The sequence below is a fragment of the Globicephala melas genome, chromosome 7 (assembly GCF_963455315.2).
Source record: "Globicephala melas chromosome 7, mGloMel1.2, whole genome shotgun sequence".
NCBI lineage: Eukaryota > Metazoa > Chordata > Mammalia > Artiodactyla > Delphinidae > Globicephala > Globicephala melas.
The window spans coordinates 85499906-85518229 of record NC_083320.1 but is presented as its reverse complement, the minus strand read 5'-3'; the positions used below and the strand labels follow the sequence as shown (position 1 = coordinate 85518229).

The 18324-nt window shown below is 35.3% G+C and overlaps 1 protein-coding gene across 23 annotated transcripts in view; it reads right to left on the bottom strand.

The window, feature by feature from the left end:
- Positions 1-18324, bottom strand: part of GTDC1 (glycosyltransferase like domain containing 1) — a 492727-nt gene that overhangs the window by 366646 nt on the left and 107757 nt on the right. The window contains exon 2 of one of the 23 annotated variants that reach the window (XM_070046005.1): positions 5791-5883. The exons of the other annotated variants lie outside the window; for them this stretch is intronic. Within the exon in view, the coding sequence (XP_069902106.1) occupies positions 5791-5792 (2 nt within the window). The 5' untranslated portion in view covers positions 5793-5883. The remainder of the gene's footprint in view (positions 1-5790; positions 5884-18324) is intronic. 23 annotated transcript variants of the gene reach the window in all.

Sequence of the window (18324 nt, the reverse complement as noted above, 5' to 3'; positions counted from 1 at the left end):
AAGTGAGCCACTAAATCAACACCAACTAATCATTTCTCAAATAAGAAGCACCAGACTTCAGCTCTCTGGGCAAAAGGAAGCTTCTACTGGGCAGCCATTTAGTACATAGCACCCTGAGCATGCTCTGGGCCCTGGGAAATTGCTTTCTCTCCTCTTTATCACATAAGAGGGTCCTGTTTTGCAGTAAATATAGTATTTTAAGGTTAAGAAATATTTAATGATACTGAGTAATTACTTAGGATTTATTAGGGTGATAATGGTATCACCCTACAGTGATGTTTTATTTTTAAGAGATTTTATCATTTAGAGATACACAATGAAATATGTAGGCCTAAAATGGAATGTCTGGAATTTGCTTCAATAAAATGTGGAGTGGGAGACTTCCCTGGCAGTCCGAGTGGTTACGACTCTGTGCTTCCAATGCAGGGGACATGGGTTTGATCCCTGGTCAGGGAACTAAGATCCCACATGCTGTGCAGCTCAGCCAAAAAAAAAAAATATATATATATATATATATGGAGTGGGAAAGAGCTAGGCGGAGTTCAGACAGAACCAGCTTGTCCGTTTATTTATAATTGTTAAAGGGTAAATAGGTTCATTATCTATTCCCTCTACTTTTGTATATGTTTAAATTTTTCCATAATGTGGCCACTCATTCAAATCAAATATAGGAAATGCAATGTGCCTATAGTAAGCAAATTATCTTGACTAAAATGGAGAGTATACTTAAGATGGATAGTATCATCACAAGGAAAGGACCAGGCAATCATTCCTTAACGATACAAGTAAGAATTTGTTTGTTGGAAAAATAACTGGCAGTCAAACAAAAGGTTTACAACAGACATAGGACAGTACTATAATTTAAAAGTAGTGGAAAGCAGAAATGACATCAGGCTACGAAATAATAACTAATCAGAGTAACCTAAAAGATGTCAAGGTTTCTGCCCCTCAAGCTGAGGTCAAAATTAATGCCAAGAAGGAGAGAGTGGTTAAAGGAATCAAAAGCAAGAAAGGGCTGAGAGAAGTAGGGGGAAAAAAATATTAAATTTGCCACTGAGAATGCCATTGATAACAATCCTAATTTACTCCAGTTAAGTGATAAATAGATGATTATAAAAGGCAGAAAACACAGAAATATAGTACAGTTGACTCTTTTTTTCTTTTTTCTTTTTTTTTTTTCAGTTGACTGTTGAACAACACGAGTTTGAACTGCATGGGCCCGCTTATAAGTGAATTATTTTTCAATAAATATGTACAAAAATAAGTAACACTCGATCCTCGGTTAGCTGAATCCTTGGATGTGGAATTGCAGATATGGAGGGCCAACTGTAAAGTTATCTCAGATTTTCAAGTTGCAGGGGGTAACCCCGAGTTGTTAAGGGTCAACTGCATATTGAACTGAATTGAAAGATATTCAGGGTTTTCTTTGACAAGAAAGACATTTACTAGAGAGCAATGGACAAGAGGATGGTCAAATTGACACTTCCAAAAACTAGACAATGATAAAAGTAAAGTTTTTAGTGATGTGGAAGGAATATGGTAAATAATTAAAATACAAAGAGGAAGAGTTAGGAGGGTAGCCTTCTATGGAATGGCTGAAAATGCTCAAAAGGGCTACAAAGGTCAAGCAATACTAACTGAAAAAAACAGTGATAAACTATTTCTAGAAAGTAAACCATGTAAACTGGCATCACTGCCAAGTCAACAGGTAAACCTCCAGGGATTAAAAATCAGTATTGTTCCTCCACTGTTCTCTTCTGTCATCATAATCTGTACACTTCCAAAAAGGTCCTGGGTTTTAACAGCTTATAGGAAGTTCATGTCTAATGAAACCTTTTTTCCACATTGCATTTGTATTCCCCCCAACTTAAGTTTTCCTGCTAATAAACTAAATACGAGTAACCATTTTCTGCATATTGCCACTGTATCCTGGTAAAAGGAAAGTCTCAGTATTTCCATTTTATAGCTTCTATTTATCATTTTAAGTTCTGCCTCATGTGCTTCAAACTCATTACAGCTACATCTTTTGCTACTTGAAAAAGAATCCAAAAGAGAAAAGTGAAAACCACTAAAACAGCCACCTTCTCCACTGTACTAAACAGGTAATTATATAACAAGCATGAAGTATTTCAACTAAAGTAAAGTACTGTACTCATAAAACATTTAAAAAACTATTGAGCAGCTACTACATGCAGGGCAGTATAATGGGTAGAGCAAGGAAGAAAGAAGAAAAAGAAAATAGGATGTATAACCTTGCAAAGCATGTAAAGCAACTGCTAAATAATGTCTTATACGCTACAAATCCAGCTAGCATTGTTTTTCTATGTATCTCTTATCAGTAAATAAATACAACTGGAATATTGCACATAGCAAAGATTATATATCTTATGAATTTTATTGATATTTCTTAGTATTATTTATTCATTCATCCAACAAATATTTACTGAACACTAAGAGAATTAGACCTTGGGAATAGTTGTGAAAAAAGACAAAGCCTCTGCCCTCAGGGAACTTAGAAATAATAATAAAATATTTCCTGCGCAAATTTATGATGACCTTTGCTTATAAAACTTCAAGAAATGGGCAATATTAAATATCATAAGACACCAAAATAACCCTAACACATTTGCTTTTGAATTTCAGCTGCTCAAAACTCCATGAGTTAATTATCTGTTACTTTACAAATTTTTTTGTTTTTCCTCTCATCCACTGATCCACTCACAGAATGACCACTTCCTCGCTATTATTAATTCTGTCCAAGTGTAACTGAACAGGTAACACTGCTTAGCAGTGACAAAAAGTAAAACATTATTAATAGCCATTCAGAATTGTTTGTTACTTAATGAGCTGCTCTGTAAAATACTGAAGGTGAAAGGCAAAAGAAATGGATGAAAGAAGATTTAGAATGGTCTGGAAGGGGGTAGGTGGGGAGCAGGATTTGAGTAGTTAAGAGTGTTTAGCTTTGCTTAACTCTTTACAGGTATAAGAAATAACCTAAATAGAATGTCTAAAAAAAGGAAGGAAATCAAATGAGCAGGTTAGGTCTCTCTCTGCAACAAGCTGGGCAAATGTATTTCTCCAATTCACCTGAAGTATATTTTATCTTCAGCCCCAATTAGCAAAGGTAGAAGTGTATTCAGAGGTTTTTGAAAGAAATAAAGAAAGCCTATTTCTACAGACAAAAAAAAAAAGCAAAACTAATATACATAAGGTCTCTTCAAAAATTTTACCTACTAATAAAAAGCTTTCAAGCACATTTATAACAAGTTTAAAAGATATATTCCAGCTAAATAATCTGCACTAATGTGGTGGCCAGTGACACAGCTGACCTGAAACGGCCATTTCTATTGTGAACAAGAAAAGAAACTTGGTATGTTTACTAAAATTCGTATCAACTCGAAGAAAATATATTTGAACATTTATTTCCATTTAACAAATATTTTTGGCAGTTAGGATTTTCAGCTGTTATTCTTTCATTAAAAGTAAAGTGAGACATTTCTACATGTTCAGACATTCACATAATTCTTTTCTTTGGGGTTTAAACAAAGAGATGATACTGTACATGTGAAATAACTACTTTGTGTTAGAAAATTACAGTCATTTTATCATAGGTATGAAGTGCTGCTTTTCTTTAAAAAACAAAATAGCAACAGGTGTTGTCAAAACCTTCAGATCCATGAGACAAATGTACACCTTTTTTTCTCTTTAATACTTCATTTAGTCTTTACTAGATAAGGATGCAATTTAGCCACCCTCCATTTTACTTTTTTCATAAACACAGCATTTTTTTTACACACTTTCAAATCAAGTACCTAGGAAAGTACCTTACAAAATAGGAGTCATTACACAAATGTTAGTTGAAGAAAATGAATAAACTGTGAATTATTAATTCACTTTTTCTAATTACAGAAATATAAATATGACCACTATTCTAATTCCTTATTACTACCCACTATTTATTAAATTATTTATTAAATAATAAAATAATAATTATTGCTGTTTAACTATAACTCAAAAGTGATATCAGAACTGAAATAAGTTAAACAGAAACCAAAAATCTGTGAATGACATCCACACTATCATTTCTTCTGATCACTATGAACCACATGTACCGAAGAACAAACATAGCAGCATATTGTAGCTGTGGGCCAAATATTCTTTAAACATTGTTTTTTTATTTAAGTATTAATTCCATGCCATCTCTTCTATTTACATTTTAAAACAGATAAACTAAAGGCTAGAAATTAATAACCTAAAAATAAAAATCTCAGAGCAAATGAGTTACATAGAAGAAGAGCACAAATTCTAACTTCACGATAGCATCTTACTCTTCAGTTTACAAAATATTCTTCGAACATTATTATCTCATTTGATCCTCATAACAAACCCTGAAGATAAATGGGCAGGGTATTATTTTTTCTTTTTACCATTTTGCAGATGAAGATGCAAAAGAATGGTGATCTGCCCTTAGAGTCTGAGTGGCTAAACTGGGCCTTGAATTCAGCTCCTCTGGCTTCCAGTCCAATGCTCTCTCCTGCTCCCTCACAGCTACTATCTAACAATACGTCTAATAGGTACAAAGAGAAAATCAAAACCCATCATTAGGGATGCCCAAACATCGAAGGAATTCACATTGTGTGGCTAATATTTGTAAGTCAGGATTAGTCAATATCTATGTGTTTAATCTGTGGTTTGGAGCTGCGAACAAATACCACATTAGTCAGCAAGACAAAATAAGTGAGAGAACAACTGACACTCCATGTCTATGAAAAAAGAAGTCATTCTTGGTTTGATGTGCTTACCAGCTGGAAAAAAAAAAAAAACTGTATGACAAATTGAAAAGTAAAACAGAAATGAAAATGAATGCTGATGAGTTCAAACCGAATATTCTAAATTGCAAATGTGGAAATACTGATTCAAATGGCACCATGTCATTAAACTCTATTAGAAGGAAGCCTTCAGGTGACTCATACAAATCTGGAGAGAAGGGATTTCCCTGTCACTGCCACCCCATTTAAAAATGTAAAACAAAAATACCAAACAAAACCAGGTTGCAATATTACTTTAGAGGTTTTCTACAATTTTTCTAAAACCTAAGACATACCAAGTTTATAACTACTGATGCTCATCTAAAGCCCAAATCCTTAATAACAGAAATACTAACTTTTTTGCTGTAATATAGAACAGGTCATAACAGAATGTAAATACCCTGAATTCTCCAAGTTTTGATATAATCAATATCTTAAGGGTTTATCACCAAAACTGACAATATGCATTAGAAATCCTAGAACATAATAGTTTCTGGGGCCAGAGCAGGCTGAAGGATGAAACAGCCAAAAAGAAAACCCTGTTCATCAAAACTTTCTTTTTCAGTAATTCTAAGAGGCTGGTGCTCACCACAACTCCTCTCAGATTTAGACATCTAATTAGAAACTGCATTTTTAATACTAGTTAATACATGTAAAACATATGCATGTTGAACATATTAAAGGACAAAAGTTTTCTGGGAGCTTTTTTCCATGGAAAAAAAAAAATAAAGAAAACTCAACAGTGTTCAAGTGGACCACTACCATCAGCCAGCATTTTATCTAAAATAAAACTGATTGAAAGAAGGCAAATATAAAGATCATATTTCCAGAAGCCTGAATGTTTTTCAGGTACTTCAAATCTAAAACCGCCACTGTTTCTCCTTCTTGTGTGAATATGTATGTGTGTCTTCTTTTTTCTACTCCCAGTTCTAAATACCAAAATCAGACAAAAAAAAAAAGATTACTCACATAAACTACTTACATACTAAATACTCAATACTCCAATTTCAGAGCCAGTAAGTCCTCGATTCTTAACCTCTGCTTCTCTTACTTCTCTTACATTTTTCAAAAAATACTGCAAATAAAATATGAATGTCATTAAATATTTTTGAACACTTAGAAAAATAAAAATACTACTACTATGAAAATGATTGCATAGTCCTCCTAATCACTCTTTATGAGCCCCTGAGTCATAATCTCTTCGTTTCCACCAATTGCAAGAGTCAAGGATTCCTAAACCTTTGTAATAATGGCACTGTGCTATTACTTGAATTCCTGGCAGCAATCTTCTTATAAAATGGTATAGAAAAGTATTTTTTCAATAAGAGCGAGTTGATGTTTTTCTGTTTTAAAAATCTCCTTTGAGAAAATTGAAGACACTAAGTAATGCTATAAAATGAAAGCTAAGAATCACTACCTCTGAATGAGAAACTCTACAATACAAATGCTACATACACACAGACACACACAATATACAAATAACATAAGCCTTTAATATAACTGGATTTCATGAAATTTTATTTAAGCTTATGATTGAGTCAAAAAAAAAACAAACAAAAAAAAACAGTGACAAAAACTAGTTCACATTCTTAGCCACTTTCATTTTCTGAAAATCACCAAAACAGTTCATATACAAATAAATATCTGTATCAACACTGGATACACACTGAAACAAACCATGGGCTAAAAATCCCCTGTACTTCAGCTCTATTCCTATAGGGAAAGACAGGTTACCAAGTGTGGGGAATTTCCCTAGAAACATATTAGTATCTGATGGCTTTAGAAAGGCTGATTCAAGTGAACATTGTGCAAAGAGTACTGGAAAAAAAATAATAAAAGGAATAGAACTATATCCAAGAGAAGAAACTCAGTTCCTAAAGTGCACTACCTTATTTACTCTTTTATCATTTGTGTCTGGTACACAGTGTGTGTTCTTCAAACATGTGCCTTACCAGTCCAGACCACTGAGGAAGAGACTGGCTTTTCTGAACTGAATACTAAGTAGAGTGGCAACTACAAACTTCACTCATTAATTTTTACCTTGGGATCTAGCATAAAATAAGAACTCTAGAGATGCACTTAATACCTGACTTTTCCCTTTTTCTGAGGGAGGAGTGCTAAGTTTGAGAAGTTAATACCAAGTAATGAATCACTTATTGATTATGTGTATATTTGGGTAATATGTACATATACACACATATACATGTATACATAATATATATTATAAATTTTATTTACACAGAGAAAAGAGGCAGTGTTACATTAATTCTTTAAAGAAAAGGAAGTTTTGCTACAGTGAAGTATGTGGAGTAACTTAAAATGCTGCCAAAGTAAACCCACTGATCCAATTTAATGAGTGAATATGAATGATTTACAATTGGCATAGCTATTTTTTAAATAATTATAACTACTAAAGTAATTTAACTGTGATCTCTCTGCTTCTGCCTAAATTAATCTGTATACCAAATTCTTTTTTCATAGACAGGATAAGGGTAACTTTCAATTCAGCTCCTAGACAAATTTTATAACTGGTGAAATGCAAACAACATAAATTTCATTCATATTGCTAATTCCTTTACCATCTACCATTCCTACTATCATTATTCTCATTCAGAATCTCACTATTTCTATATGAGATGTTAAGAATCCAATGGCCACCTCTACCCTCATCCATGGTCTCCATCCTGTATTGCTGTAATACTTGTCCTGTGCAGTTTTCCTTACCTCACTCCCATGTTTGACTGCAATACTCACCGTGTTTTACCTGCAAAACATTGTTCAAATCAAAGCAGTGCAATTTTAAATAACAGCAGTGCAATTTTCCTTTTGCTCTCTTGCACTCGGTTCACGAGGTTTGGATGAGGTCGACCCCAAAGTGGCCATGTGACCCTGGACTGGCCAATCATGACATTAGATGACTTTTGTCACAGTAATAAGTTCAAAGACCATAAGATTTTAAAAAAAAGTGCTTTCACTCAATCTGGGACTTTGGCCACAACTGCCAAGAGTGGTACACTCTTTCAGATAGGGTAACTAAGCTGGTGAGATATAGACTTAGCTCTGGGAGAGATCCATTTGGAGAGAGCCAAACCAGAGGAAAGCAGAGTCAAGAAAACAAGAGGCCTAATCACTGGATCCAGCTTTGCCTGGAGTCAACCCCTCTAGGACTTTCAGTTATTCAGTTATATGAGCCAATACATTTTCCCTTATGTTTAACTGATTTTGAATTGGGGTCTATCATGTGCAACTAATAGGGTCCTGAGTAATAGAGCCATCAAAGGATACTCATAACCTAAAGCAAAAGCTCCCTAAATTCTTAACCTTGAATTCAAGAATGTTCATGAACTAGACAAAATCCACCTTATCCTCCCAACCTGATGTCCCACAACTCCTCCTAACTCAGAATATGTTTGTGCTAAACCAAGATTTTAGAGATTTCCAAACATTTCCCAATTTTCCTACATTAATACCTTTGTTCACAACACTTCCTTCTTCTACAGCACTCTTCCACTTCACCTCTATTAAAATCTCTAACATCTTCTCAGGAGGTCTACCTCAGAATTTCCTGAATGAGGATTAAACTCCCTCCTCTGTACTTCTTTAGTGAATGCTACCCTCTTTGCAGTCCTGACTCTTCTGTGTGAGGTCTATAGTAACATATTCAGTATTTAGTGTACATGTCTTATGTTCCATGCCCTATAGAGACAGATAGCTAACACAAAGGTCAAGCACCTTCTCTTTGAAAAGGCAGATATAATCATGACATTCTGAGGCTGGAACAGAAGATCCAAACAAATAAGTCATATCAGAACAACTTAAAAGATATAAGCACTACTGGAAAGAATTATTGCTCAAAAGTCTCTTAACTCTATAAATAAAAGTAAATATTCAAGAAGATACACAAACAAGATAAGGAAATAATTTCTGTATTAAATGAAGCAGTGGTTGATAACAAAGTTGAATGAGAGACAGAACAAATTTGTCTTTTGTGTTAGAATTCTTTAAATCTTGATCTTGATTTTAATTCCTTGTTTAAGACATCATAGAACTCAGTAGAAGAAACCAAAACCTTTAGTTACAGATGAAAAAAATAAGACTCTAAGGTTAAAAAACATGACTTTTCCAAGGCCAAACAACTAATTGATGGCAGAGTTAGGATTAGAACCTAGAACTGCTGATTCCCCTACTACAGTATATTGTTTCTTTCCAACATGAGTGATTTATATTTTTTATAAACTCCTTTATGTATATGTACATTTAAATATATTTTATTGAAGAGTATCTGAAGATGCATTCTTGGACAGAGTCTAGACCAGAGGCTACAAACACAAAGGCCCAAATGGACCAGTTAAGTAACATAAATACAGAAGCAGGTCAGTATAAAACAATGGCAACTAGTTGTATTTGTGACCAAAACAAAGAATGTCTATCTGTCTTAAAAGCAGTAAAAATTAAAAATGCTTAAATAATTGCAGCGGCCAAGCTGCAATTATTTGTCTTCGGGACAAATTCTTATCTCTCATTTATCCTATAGCTTCCACACCATATATTAAAAGGCCACTCTTCATGGGTGGCTATTGCCAAATCTAAAAAGCCTTAAATATAATCATGTGAAATTTTACAAAATTATCTCACACATATGCTAGATTCTACAAAGTTTCCTGAACTAAGAAACATTTTTTTTCCAGAAACATTTTTATACAGGGGAAATTCCAGAAAAATATATTTTCTGTTATCAAAATTTACATAACAAATGATGACTGATATCATAGTATGATTAATACAACCCATAAGAATAAGTGAGTAAGTGTGTAAGGAATTCTTTAATTTAATCCCATAATTCTGAGGCCCTTAAATGTCTCTAAGCAGTCTCTGTGCAGAAGAGACGATATCCCTGGACACATGATACTGGTAGTGCTGAGAGCTGAAAAAAATAAGCAAAATTAGCAAAGTCAATTACAACCATATTTTGTTTGTATTTTCAAACCCACAGATATGAAAGCATTCATTCAACCATATTTACTCAACAGCTACTATCTGCTAGGAAGCAAATTAAGTACTGGAGATAAAAATGGTACACAAGACAAATATGGCCCTTGTCATCAGGGAACTCACAGAATAATGAAAAAAGAAAAAAAATAAAATAAAATAATTACAAATTATATGCAATGTAATTAATATACATTAATTTAGGATGCTGAAATAGAGGGCTTGTTTTAGATAGGCTGATCAGGGAAGGCCTCTCTGAGAAGGTGAAGGATGGGAAGAAGTAAGCAAAGGTGTGGGGAGGGGACATGAGTTAGTGTTACCAGCTTAAGGACCAGCAAGAAGCAGCAGCATCTGAAGCAGGAAAGAGCTTGACATTTCAGAGTAAGTGAACAAGGCCAATGCCGCTACTACAGCACATTAGTGAGATGTCAGGGATCAGAGATGAGGTTGCAGAGGCAGGCAGGGCCCTATGAGCCCTATATGTAATCTGGATTTTTACGTACGCAAGGTGAAGTCACTGATGGTTTTTAATCAGGGATTATTTAATCCAAATTACTAGTATAACAATTGGATATACAGGCATTAAATTTTCTTTCAATCAACAGAGTTTACTAAATGCTTACTAAGTGTCAGCACTGTACGTCCACGTTTGTCAAGTTTGCCTTTACATCACCAGTGCTCGCATAGGCACTGGCTCTGGACGTAAAAGTTCTTAATACATGCTGATGAAGGGGGAAAAAATGGAAACAAGCTTAGAAAAGAACCAAAAGATACCTAGTCTGGTCAAACCATCCCACCCTCCTGCCCTCTCTCAACTACATGTATTCAGTCACCAGGAATTTCTCCTCAAAAGGGAGTGTTAAATTTTGATGATCAGCATGAGATGGTGAACAAAGAGAAATATAGGAAAGACTGCTTACAGGAAAAAATTTACTAAAATATAGGATTATGTTCTTCAGAAAGACAGAAGAATGAAAGGGACATGTATGCTCTTTTGTAAGCACAAGACCTGATTCAGCTCCCGCCTTCTGCCTGCAGTTATCTTTGTGGGCTGGCTGGTCAGGAGGCCAGCAGGTCCATCATGTGAAAGAACCACAGAGTATAAACAAAGAAGATATGCACAAGAATTGGCCATTTAATAAACAGGACAGTGTGTCCAAAGATGGTTAGGAGGCCAAATCTGATCCCAAGGAAATAGGTGAGCATGAAAGCTTCCCTAAGAGGGGAGGCTTAAGAGAAGGGAAGGGTACCAGAGTATCTGCACCATAGCTTTAGAAGCCCTGAATACAGGATGTCAGACACTCAGACCTGTGCACACCCTACACAGCTCCCAAAGCAAACATATTTCATTGACTAAGACCTTAATAAAAGCAGAAACACTTTCTCAAATAAACAAACAAATGTTGGGAGTGGAAGTGCAATGAAAATACCTAAAACAACTAGATTAGAAGCACTCTAAGATCAGACTCACAGTTTCAATTGTTATGTGAAAAATAAGCATGTGACTTCTAAAAGCAAAATTATGAAGGTGCTTACTCTAGAGCCAAAGCATTTTTATACAATAGTATGATTTTGCATCCATTTAAGGGTGTTCGGGGTTGTTTTGCTCTTTCCATTTCCTTCATTAAAAATAATGATTTTCTCTCCTCTGTAAAAGTGTAATAAACATCCAGTTTGTCTTTTAAAATACAGTTGTCAAATTTCAAAGGTTAAATATATGGGAGATTTATCCTATAGGTCTTTAAGGTACAGAGTCTGTTCAAAATAATAACTTATATCCTGATGCACTGTTACCTGGGGGCTGTATAGAATCTTAAATGTGAAATTTTATTTTATTTTTAAAATATGCTAGAAGGAATATTAAAAACATGCACTTGAAGTTCCACTGTTGTGCTTCACTCCTTGGAAGCAGTGGGTTCACAGTGCTTGCTACTAAGTATACAAACACTTTTGAATTAGCAGTTGATGGTGAGAATAAACTACGAACTCCATAACATGAAAAAATTTTTTTCTTGCTACTGGAATACTTTACTTCTTGACAGAACTGAAAAAGAAACACAAAGAAAACTGGAAAAGATGAAGTCTGGAAACCCTCCTTTAGGATGCTTGTGACACAGTTTCCAGTTTTGCAATGAAAGATGTGTTACAGTAATTTAAAAGTTAGTCATTCATGTGCATGTGCATGTCTTTGTATATGAGAGAGAAGAGAGTGAGAGAAAAGAGAGATAGGCAGAGAGAGACAGAGAAACAGAGACTGACTGAATGGTTAGTTATTTGGTGTGCAGTATTATACTATTTCTGTGGCATTGGGGTCAGCTACATTTTCAACATAAAAGTCCAGATGGTTTTATACTGTCAATCAGAGGAGAGTTCACTGAGATGTAATATTGTGAACAAAGCGCTAAGCACTGTACAAATACTGGAAAGCTGCTGTGTGCACTGCCTAGACACAAGAGCAGATCGGTAGAAAAACAAACCAAAAGAGAATCCCACAATTAGGCAGTATAGGATAGGGAAGCTGGCCGGCTGGGCAACGGTGACAAGGAAACTCTCGGCCAGTTCTCATAAATGGAAGAGTCACATATGGGTCAGACTATGGGATGCTGCATCGTACCTAATGATAATATTATTTACGCAGTGTCAGAACATCATCCAAACCCCAAGAACTGTACGCAACTGGTAATGATATAAGGGCAGTGAGCTGGGCAGTACTGGAATGCTGTCTCTAGCCAAGTTCATAAACCAAGTAGAGAACTTCACAGTATAGCAGTTTGAGGGTAATTTGGTAATGGCAGGTACTGAGCACCACAAACAAGAATGTTATTTTCATTCATGAGTTTACCCGAAGATTTTAAAAAAGCATCACATGTAGCATTTATTTGGATTTAAAGAAAAACCTCAAGAGGAAAATTCAAATGACATGTGACTTCTATCGCTAAAAGCTAAAGAGAAATGTGATAAGCAAAAATGAAAAAATCACATTCACAAACCTAGAAAGACTCTTGGTTCCCAGATATCAGCCTCCAATAAGTTTCAAGAACTATATCCCTTCTCAAGACCCCAAGAGGCACCACCACCCACTTCTAATAGAGAAATCTAGTAATATATTTTTTCATCAAGAGGTAGTCGGGCTTAATTTACTTAATTAACCTACTTCAGCAAGCTAATGAGATAGCATAGTGGTTAAAAGCATGGGCTTAAAAAGAACGAACAGTGTATGGCCTTTGCAAGTGGCCAGACTTGAGCTCAAATCACGTATCTACTGTAACTAGCTGTGTAACCCAGTGCAAGTAACCTGACTCTAAGCCTGAGATTCTACCTCTGCTAAACCAGGAAAACAATATCTAGCTTCCAGGACTGTAGAATGTCTACTACATGGTAAATGTTCAATATGTTAGCTATTATTACTATTATTTAAATCCATCAAATCTTACCTTGGTTATAGAGATGCAAAATGACTGCCCTTTGTATGCCTAACAATACTTCACTTACCTACAAATTCCTAACAAGTCATCACTTACTTTTATATTCCCAACTATGATGCACAATAATATAAAGATGTCTTCATGATTAAGATGGTATTAAATTACTCAGAAAGGTACATTTTAATAAAATGATGTTTTATTACTAAAGTATTATTATATCATTCAGAAAGTTATATCTTTAACAAGAGGTAACAATTCAAAACAAGATATAATTGCCAAGCAAAGTAATTGAATTATTAATTTATAAAAGAATTGTTTGAGAAACCACCACCTTCCTTATTAATTTACCCATATTCACTAGTTTAGCCATCTTTATTCACAAAGGCTAGCTAAAAACATCAAACATACATAGGTACTTCATATCAGTTAAAAATGTTCACTCTCCCAAAGAAAGTTATGCTTAATGTTTCACAGCAAATAGTTCAATTAAGAACAAAAATAAATAAATAAATCACAGCTTCCCTGAAAGAGAATCTGCTTAATGAAAAGACACAGTCAAGGTACCATTTAAGAAAATGGCAAATCATAACAGAATTATCAACAATCAAATATCACCTTAAGCTTGAATTTCACTTTATACATTACTTGACCCAACTGAACTTTCATTCAATTTATTTTCTATCCAACTATTTGCTTTCCTTGCCCCTCCTTAGATATTTAAAAAAAAAAAAAAAAAGGTCAAGGGTTGGGAGTAGGGAAGGGAGATATCATAATGATAATCAACACCAATTAGGACTAGTATGGCTACAAGAAACAGAAAACCTAAAAAACTAGACACTTGATCTCATGTAACGCAAGTCTGGAAAGAGACAGAGAAGAACTGGTGTAAACCAACCTGCACGAGGACCCAGCCTCTGTCTATTAATGGCGAGATTTTTAGTTAATGTAACAACAACTTTAATGATTATAGTCCCATTCGGATTTTCTATTTCATTTTGAGTGAGGTGTTAGAAGTTATGTTTTTCTAAGAAATTATCCATATTGTCTAAGTTTGCAAATGTATTAACATAAAATTATTAACAGTATTTCCTCCTTTTTATTGATCTGTGTCATATTTGTAGTTATACTTTTTTCACTCCAAAAATGAATTGTGCCTTTAAAAAATAAAGCATGCCTGGATTTATATCTGTTTTATTATTTCAAAATCACTAATTTTAGTTTGTTCATCTTCATTATACACACACACACACACACACACACACACACACACACACACACACATATGCTTTCAATTTCACTATTTTTTACTCTTTTTATTGTTTCCTTCCCAGTACTCCTCCTAGATTAAAGTAAGAGGGGCCCTGCCCTGGGCCAAGCTTTAGAAGGCACTGCATATCACAATTTAAAAAGACAATAATAAAAATAAATTTATTAAAGATGATGTGGCTGCGACTGTCAATTTAGATGCAACCCACGTTGTGATATGCAGTATGTTGACTATGACTCAGTTCTATTTTTTAGTATCTGTTATAATTTCTTCTGTGACCCATGAATTATTTAGAATTATGCTTTTATTTCCTGACTTACAGGGTTTTTGAGGAATCTTTGTTAATGATTTCTCTCCTGTTCACACTTCAGAATGATTTCATCTGAGGAGGCGGAGATCACTGGCGGAGGGCTACTGGGGCCTGCTGCCTGCACTGGCAGAGCAGCTACTCCCCCAGGCAAAAAGGGCTGCAGAGACTGACAGCAGGAAGCTGGCCAGGGCACACAACAAGAGAAAGGTGAGAGGGATATGGATGGGGCACCAACAACCTCTGCTACTCTAATCCCCAGGCAAGTATCTTCATTCATTTCCAATGCACTCTTCCATTATTTCGTTCTTATAACCTCCTTTCTTGGCACCAAAGATGGCAGCAATAACACTCTTTGGCACCTTACTTTTGGTCACTTGTCTTGGAGAGATTCCAATAAGAGGACACAGAAAGCTTCCTAATTCAGGTTAATGCTGCACAGTATTTCATTTCAAGAACGTAACATAACTCAGTTAACCAGTCCCCTTTGTGAAAACTACGCAGCCACGGCTTCAAAGCAAGGTGACCACTCTAATGTCCAAATCCCTCTCCAGATCCTTTCTTACTCTGCTCGGCTATGAACTTAAAACGAAATTTATTACGTTTTACAAAACATAGCTAGATGTTTTAGGAACAGAGGGTTTTCAGGGTACTAGGTAGCTATAGCGTTCCAGCCTTTCATCAGCCATTTATGGCAGCTCAGGTGTTTTGTCCTCATCTTGTCATCTGCTAATTGTATACATCATAACCACAGTGAAATGCAGAGAAGGGGAGATGGCTTTCTCTTTTTATAAGTAAAGCACAAAATAAAATAGAAAAAAACTTAGTTGGAAGAACCCCCAGAAGTAATCTACTTAAACTGAATTTGCCAGAATCCAGCACTAGCTTCAAGGAAAACTGGGAAAATCTGGCAGAGAACGGAATCATCATGACCGACTTAAGTCCATCAAGCTTCACTCCCAGGGGCTGGGTACTTAGCCACGCCAAAGAAAACTAATTCTGTTAACAAGGAAGAAGGGCTGTTAGGTGGGCAATGATCAGTATCTGCCACAATACCTCAGATGGAATGAAAATATAACTGTAAGCATCTGAGAGTGAAAAAAATGATTTTAAGTAAGAGCGATTCTTTCAGTTCAGTAAAGATATTGCAGAAAGAAAGAAGAACGAAATATCTTTGATGCCTACTCTAGGTATATTTTAAGAAAGTAGAAATGCTTGATGCTGGGACAAATGACTCATACATTTCAGAACATGAAATTTGAGGCCCATCCTCAGAAACATTTTTCTGCATTTTGTGAAGTTTCCAGAAGGCAAGGCTTTAATAAAACCTAATAATTACCAAACTACTTTTGAGAAAAATAAATTGTGGAGCTTTTGTAATCTATAATAAAAATTAAACAGCTCTAAATGTGAATCATGATGTATTCTTTTCACTGTCAAGATAAAGCAGAATCAAGCTGATTAATTAGACTGGAGCATTTATTCTTTTAGTAATAAAATATTACCCAGATAACGCGCTTATAAAAACAATGACTATGTGTACAGATGTTGAAAAAAAATAACCTGTGTACCTACATTCAAGGTCTTTCTTATCAGACACATTCCTCCTAGTTCAGAGTAGTTTTTGCATGGCATGCAATATTGGTGCTTAATCATTTTATCTTTATGAATTTTGGTGATTTCATTTGACAAATGTACCAATAGAGTAAGTAAATAGAAATCAAGAACTTTTCATATCTTTAAAAGTCTCCACAGAGATCAGAATTATCTGGTGTAACAAAACGTCATTCTTGCACTTCTATCTAGGGTTGAGTGAGCATATTTTTTAACTTCGCATATAAGTTTTCAAGCTGCTGCTGTTTTTTCTAAAAGTATTCAGAAAGGTTATTTGGTAAAGAGTAGATAAGTTATCGTTAGTCAAATATAAGTGTAAGTTAGACTGGTGAGGTATATGTTGTAGTGAAGTCTGATTAGATTAATAAGTACCATTAACTGCAGCTTAAATGGCTGAGTTTGAAAGATCACAGATACCACTGTTAGGACCTGGAGGTTATGGCTATCAGAGAGTAAAACTTTATATTTTATGACACCATCTTTCAGAAATCTACCTCCCAAATAAGACTGCTTCAAAAAGCAATGTGATGTTTTACCTCAAATGCTTCAGACCTCAAACGGAGTGGGGAAGCCACGGGCACAGAAGTGTTTGTTTGCATGCTATCCACACACATATATTTGTGATACAAAAATTCCATTCCAAAACACTGCGTAATCAAAATGAAATCTAACAGCAGATACAGAAATGGTTTGTTTCAATGCTCAAATCATTGTAGAAATGTATTATATCATTTGGTATGTATGAATGTATTATATCAAATGGTAATGTTAAATGAAAATGTGCCATAAAGCCAACTGGATTCCTTGACCTTAAGTAATATAATGCAATTGGTGCTGAGAAAACACAATTAAATGAGATGTGAAAGCAACTATAAACAATCAATTTTAGCACAGCAACAGTGCTAAAATCCTGTTTAGCACTGTTTCAAGGCAACGACTCACTTGTCATTGCCTTGAAAACTTTTGTATTGATACATGCACTGAAATTTCTAATACTACTAGTGAATCCACAATACTCACTTGGTGATTATCAGAATATAAAACATTAAATTATGTAAGGAAAAATACACTTTAGATTAGAAAAATACAAAATTCTCAATATGCCCCCAAACAGCTTTTACCTTTATAATCCCAAGCAACATGACTTGAGTGCTCACTGCTGTTCCATCTGACAATCTGAATTCTCAGAGGCGATGCATGGCTTTTATACACCAAATGGGTTATTTTCTGAATCCCCAAAATTACTACTAAGAACAGCAACCTACATTTAAATCTCAAGCTGCTCTCTCCCTTGTCTCTGCCCTACCTCACAAGCAGCAGCAGATGGAAATGGCTGCTGACGCCAAGGTGAGCACTGCAGCTTGCAACGTGCCCTTTCTCTAACAACCTAGCTGCTCGAACTCCATTCATTATCAGTCTGGCCCTCCCGACTCCTGCCACCACCAATGCAGTCCTACACAGAAGGGCCCAGAACGGTAAGAACATCGGATATGTAAACCACAGTAGGATAATCTTCCACTATTTAACCATCAGGAGACATATGGCAGTAAGGATATTCAGGAGGATTCCATTCTACTGTTTCCTTAAAATGGAATCGGTATTTCCCATCCACACTTTTCAGTGTGACTCGTAAGCCCTTCTAATAGGTCTCCCTAGTTCCCACTTCCTAACAATTCAAAATTCAAAACTGAGGCCTGTGTCCCCCAAATCTATTCATCCTTCCAGACAAAGCAAAGTTGACCAACTCTACAAAGCGACCTCCAATTTGTCACAGTCAAAATCAACTTCTCCCCTTTTCATACTCTCATGACACTTTAAAAACTACTCATCTCTGAATAGTCTTTAAAGCCTGTAAGGGCACAGGCCTTGGTCATATCCATCTTTCCAACATTAGCTCCTAGTACAGAACAGACA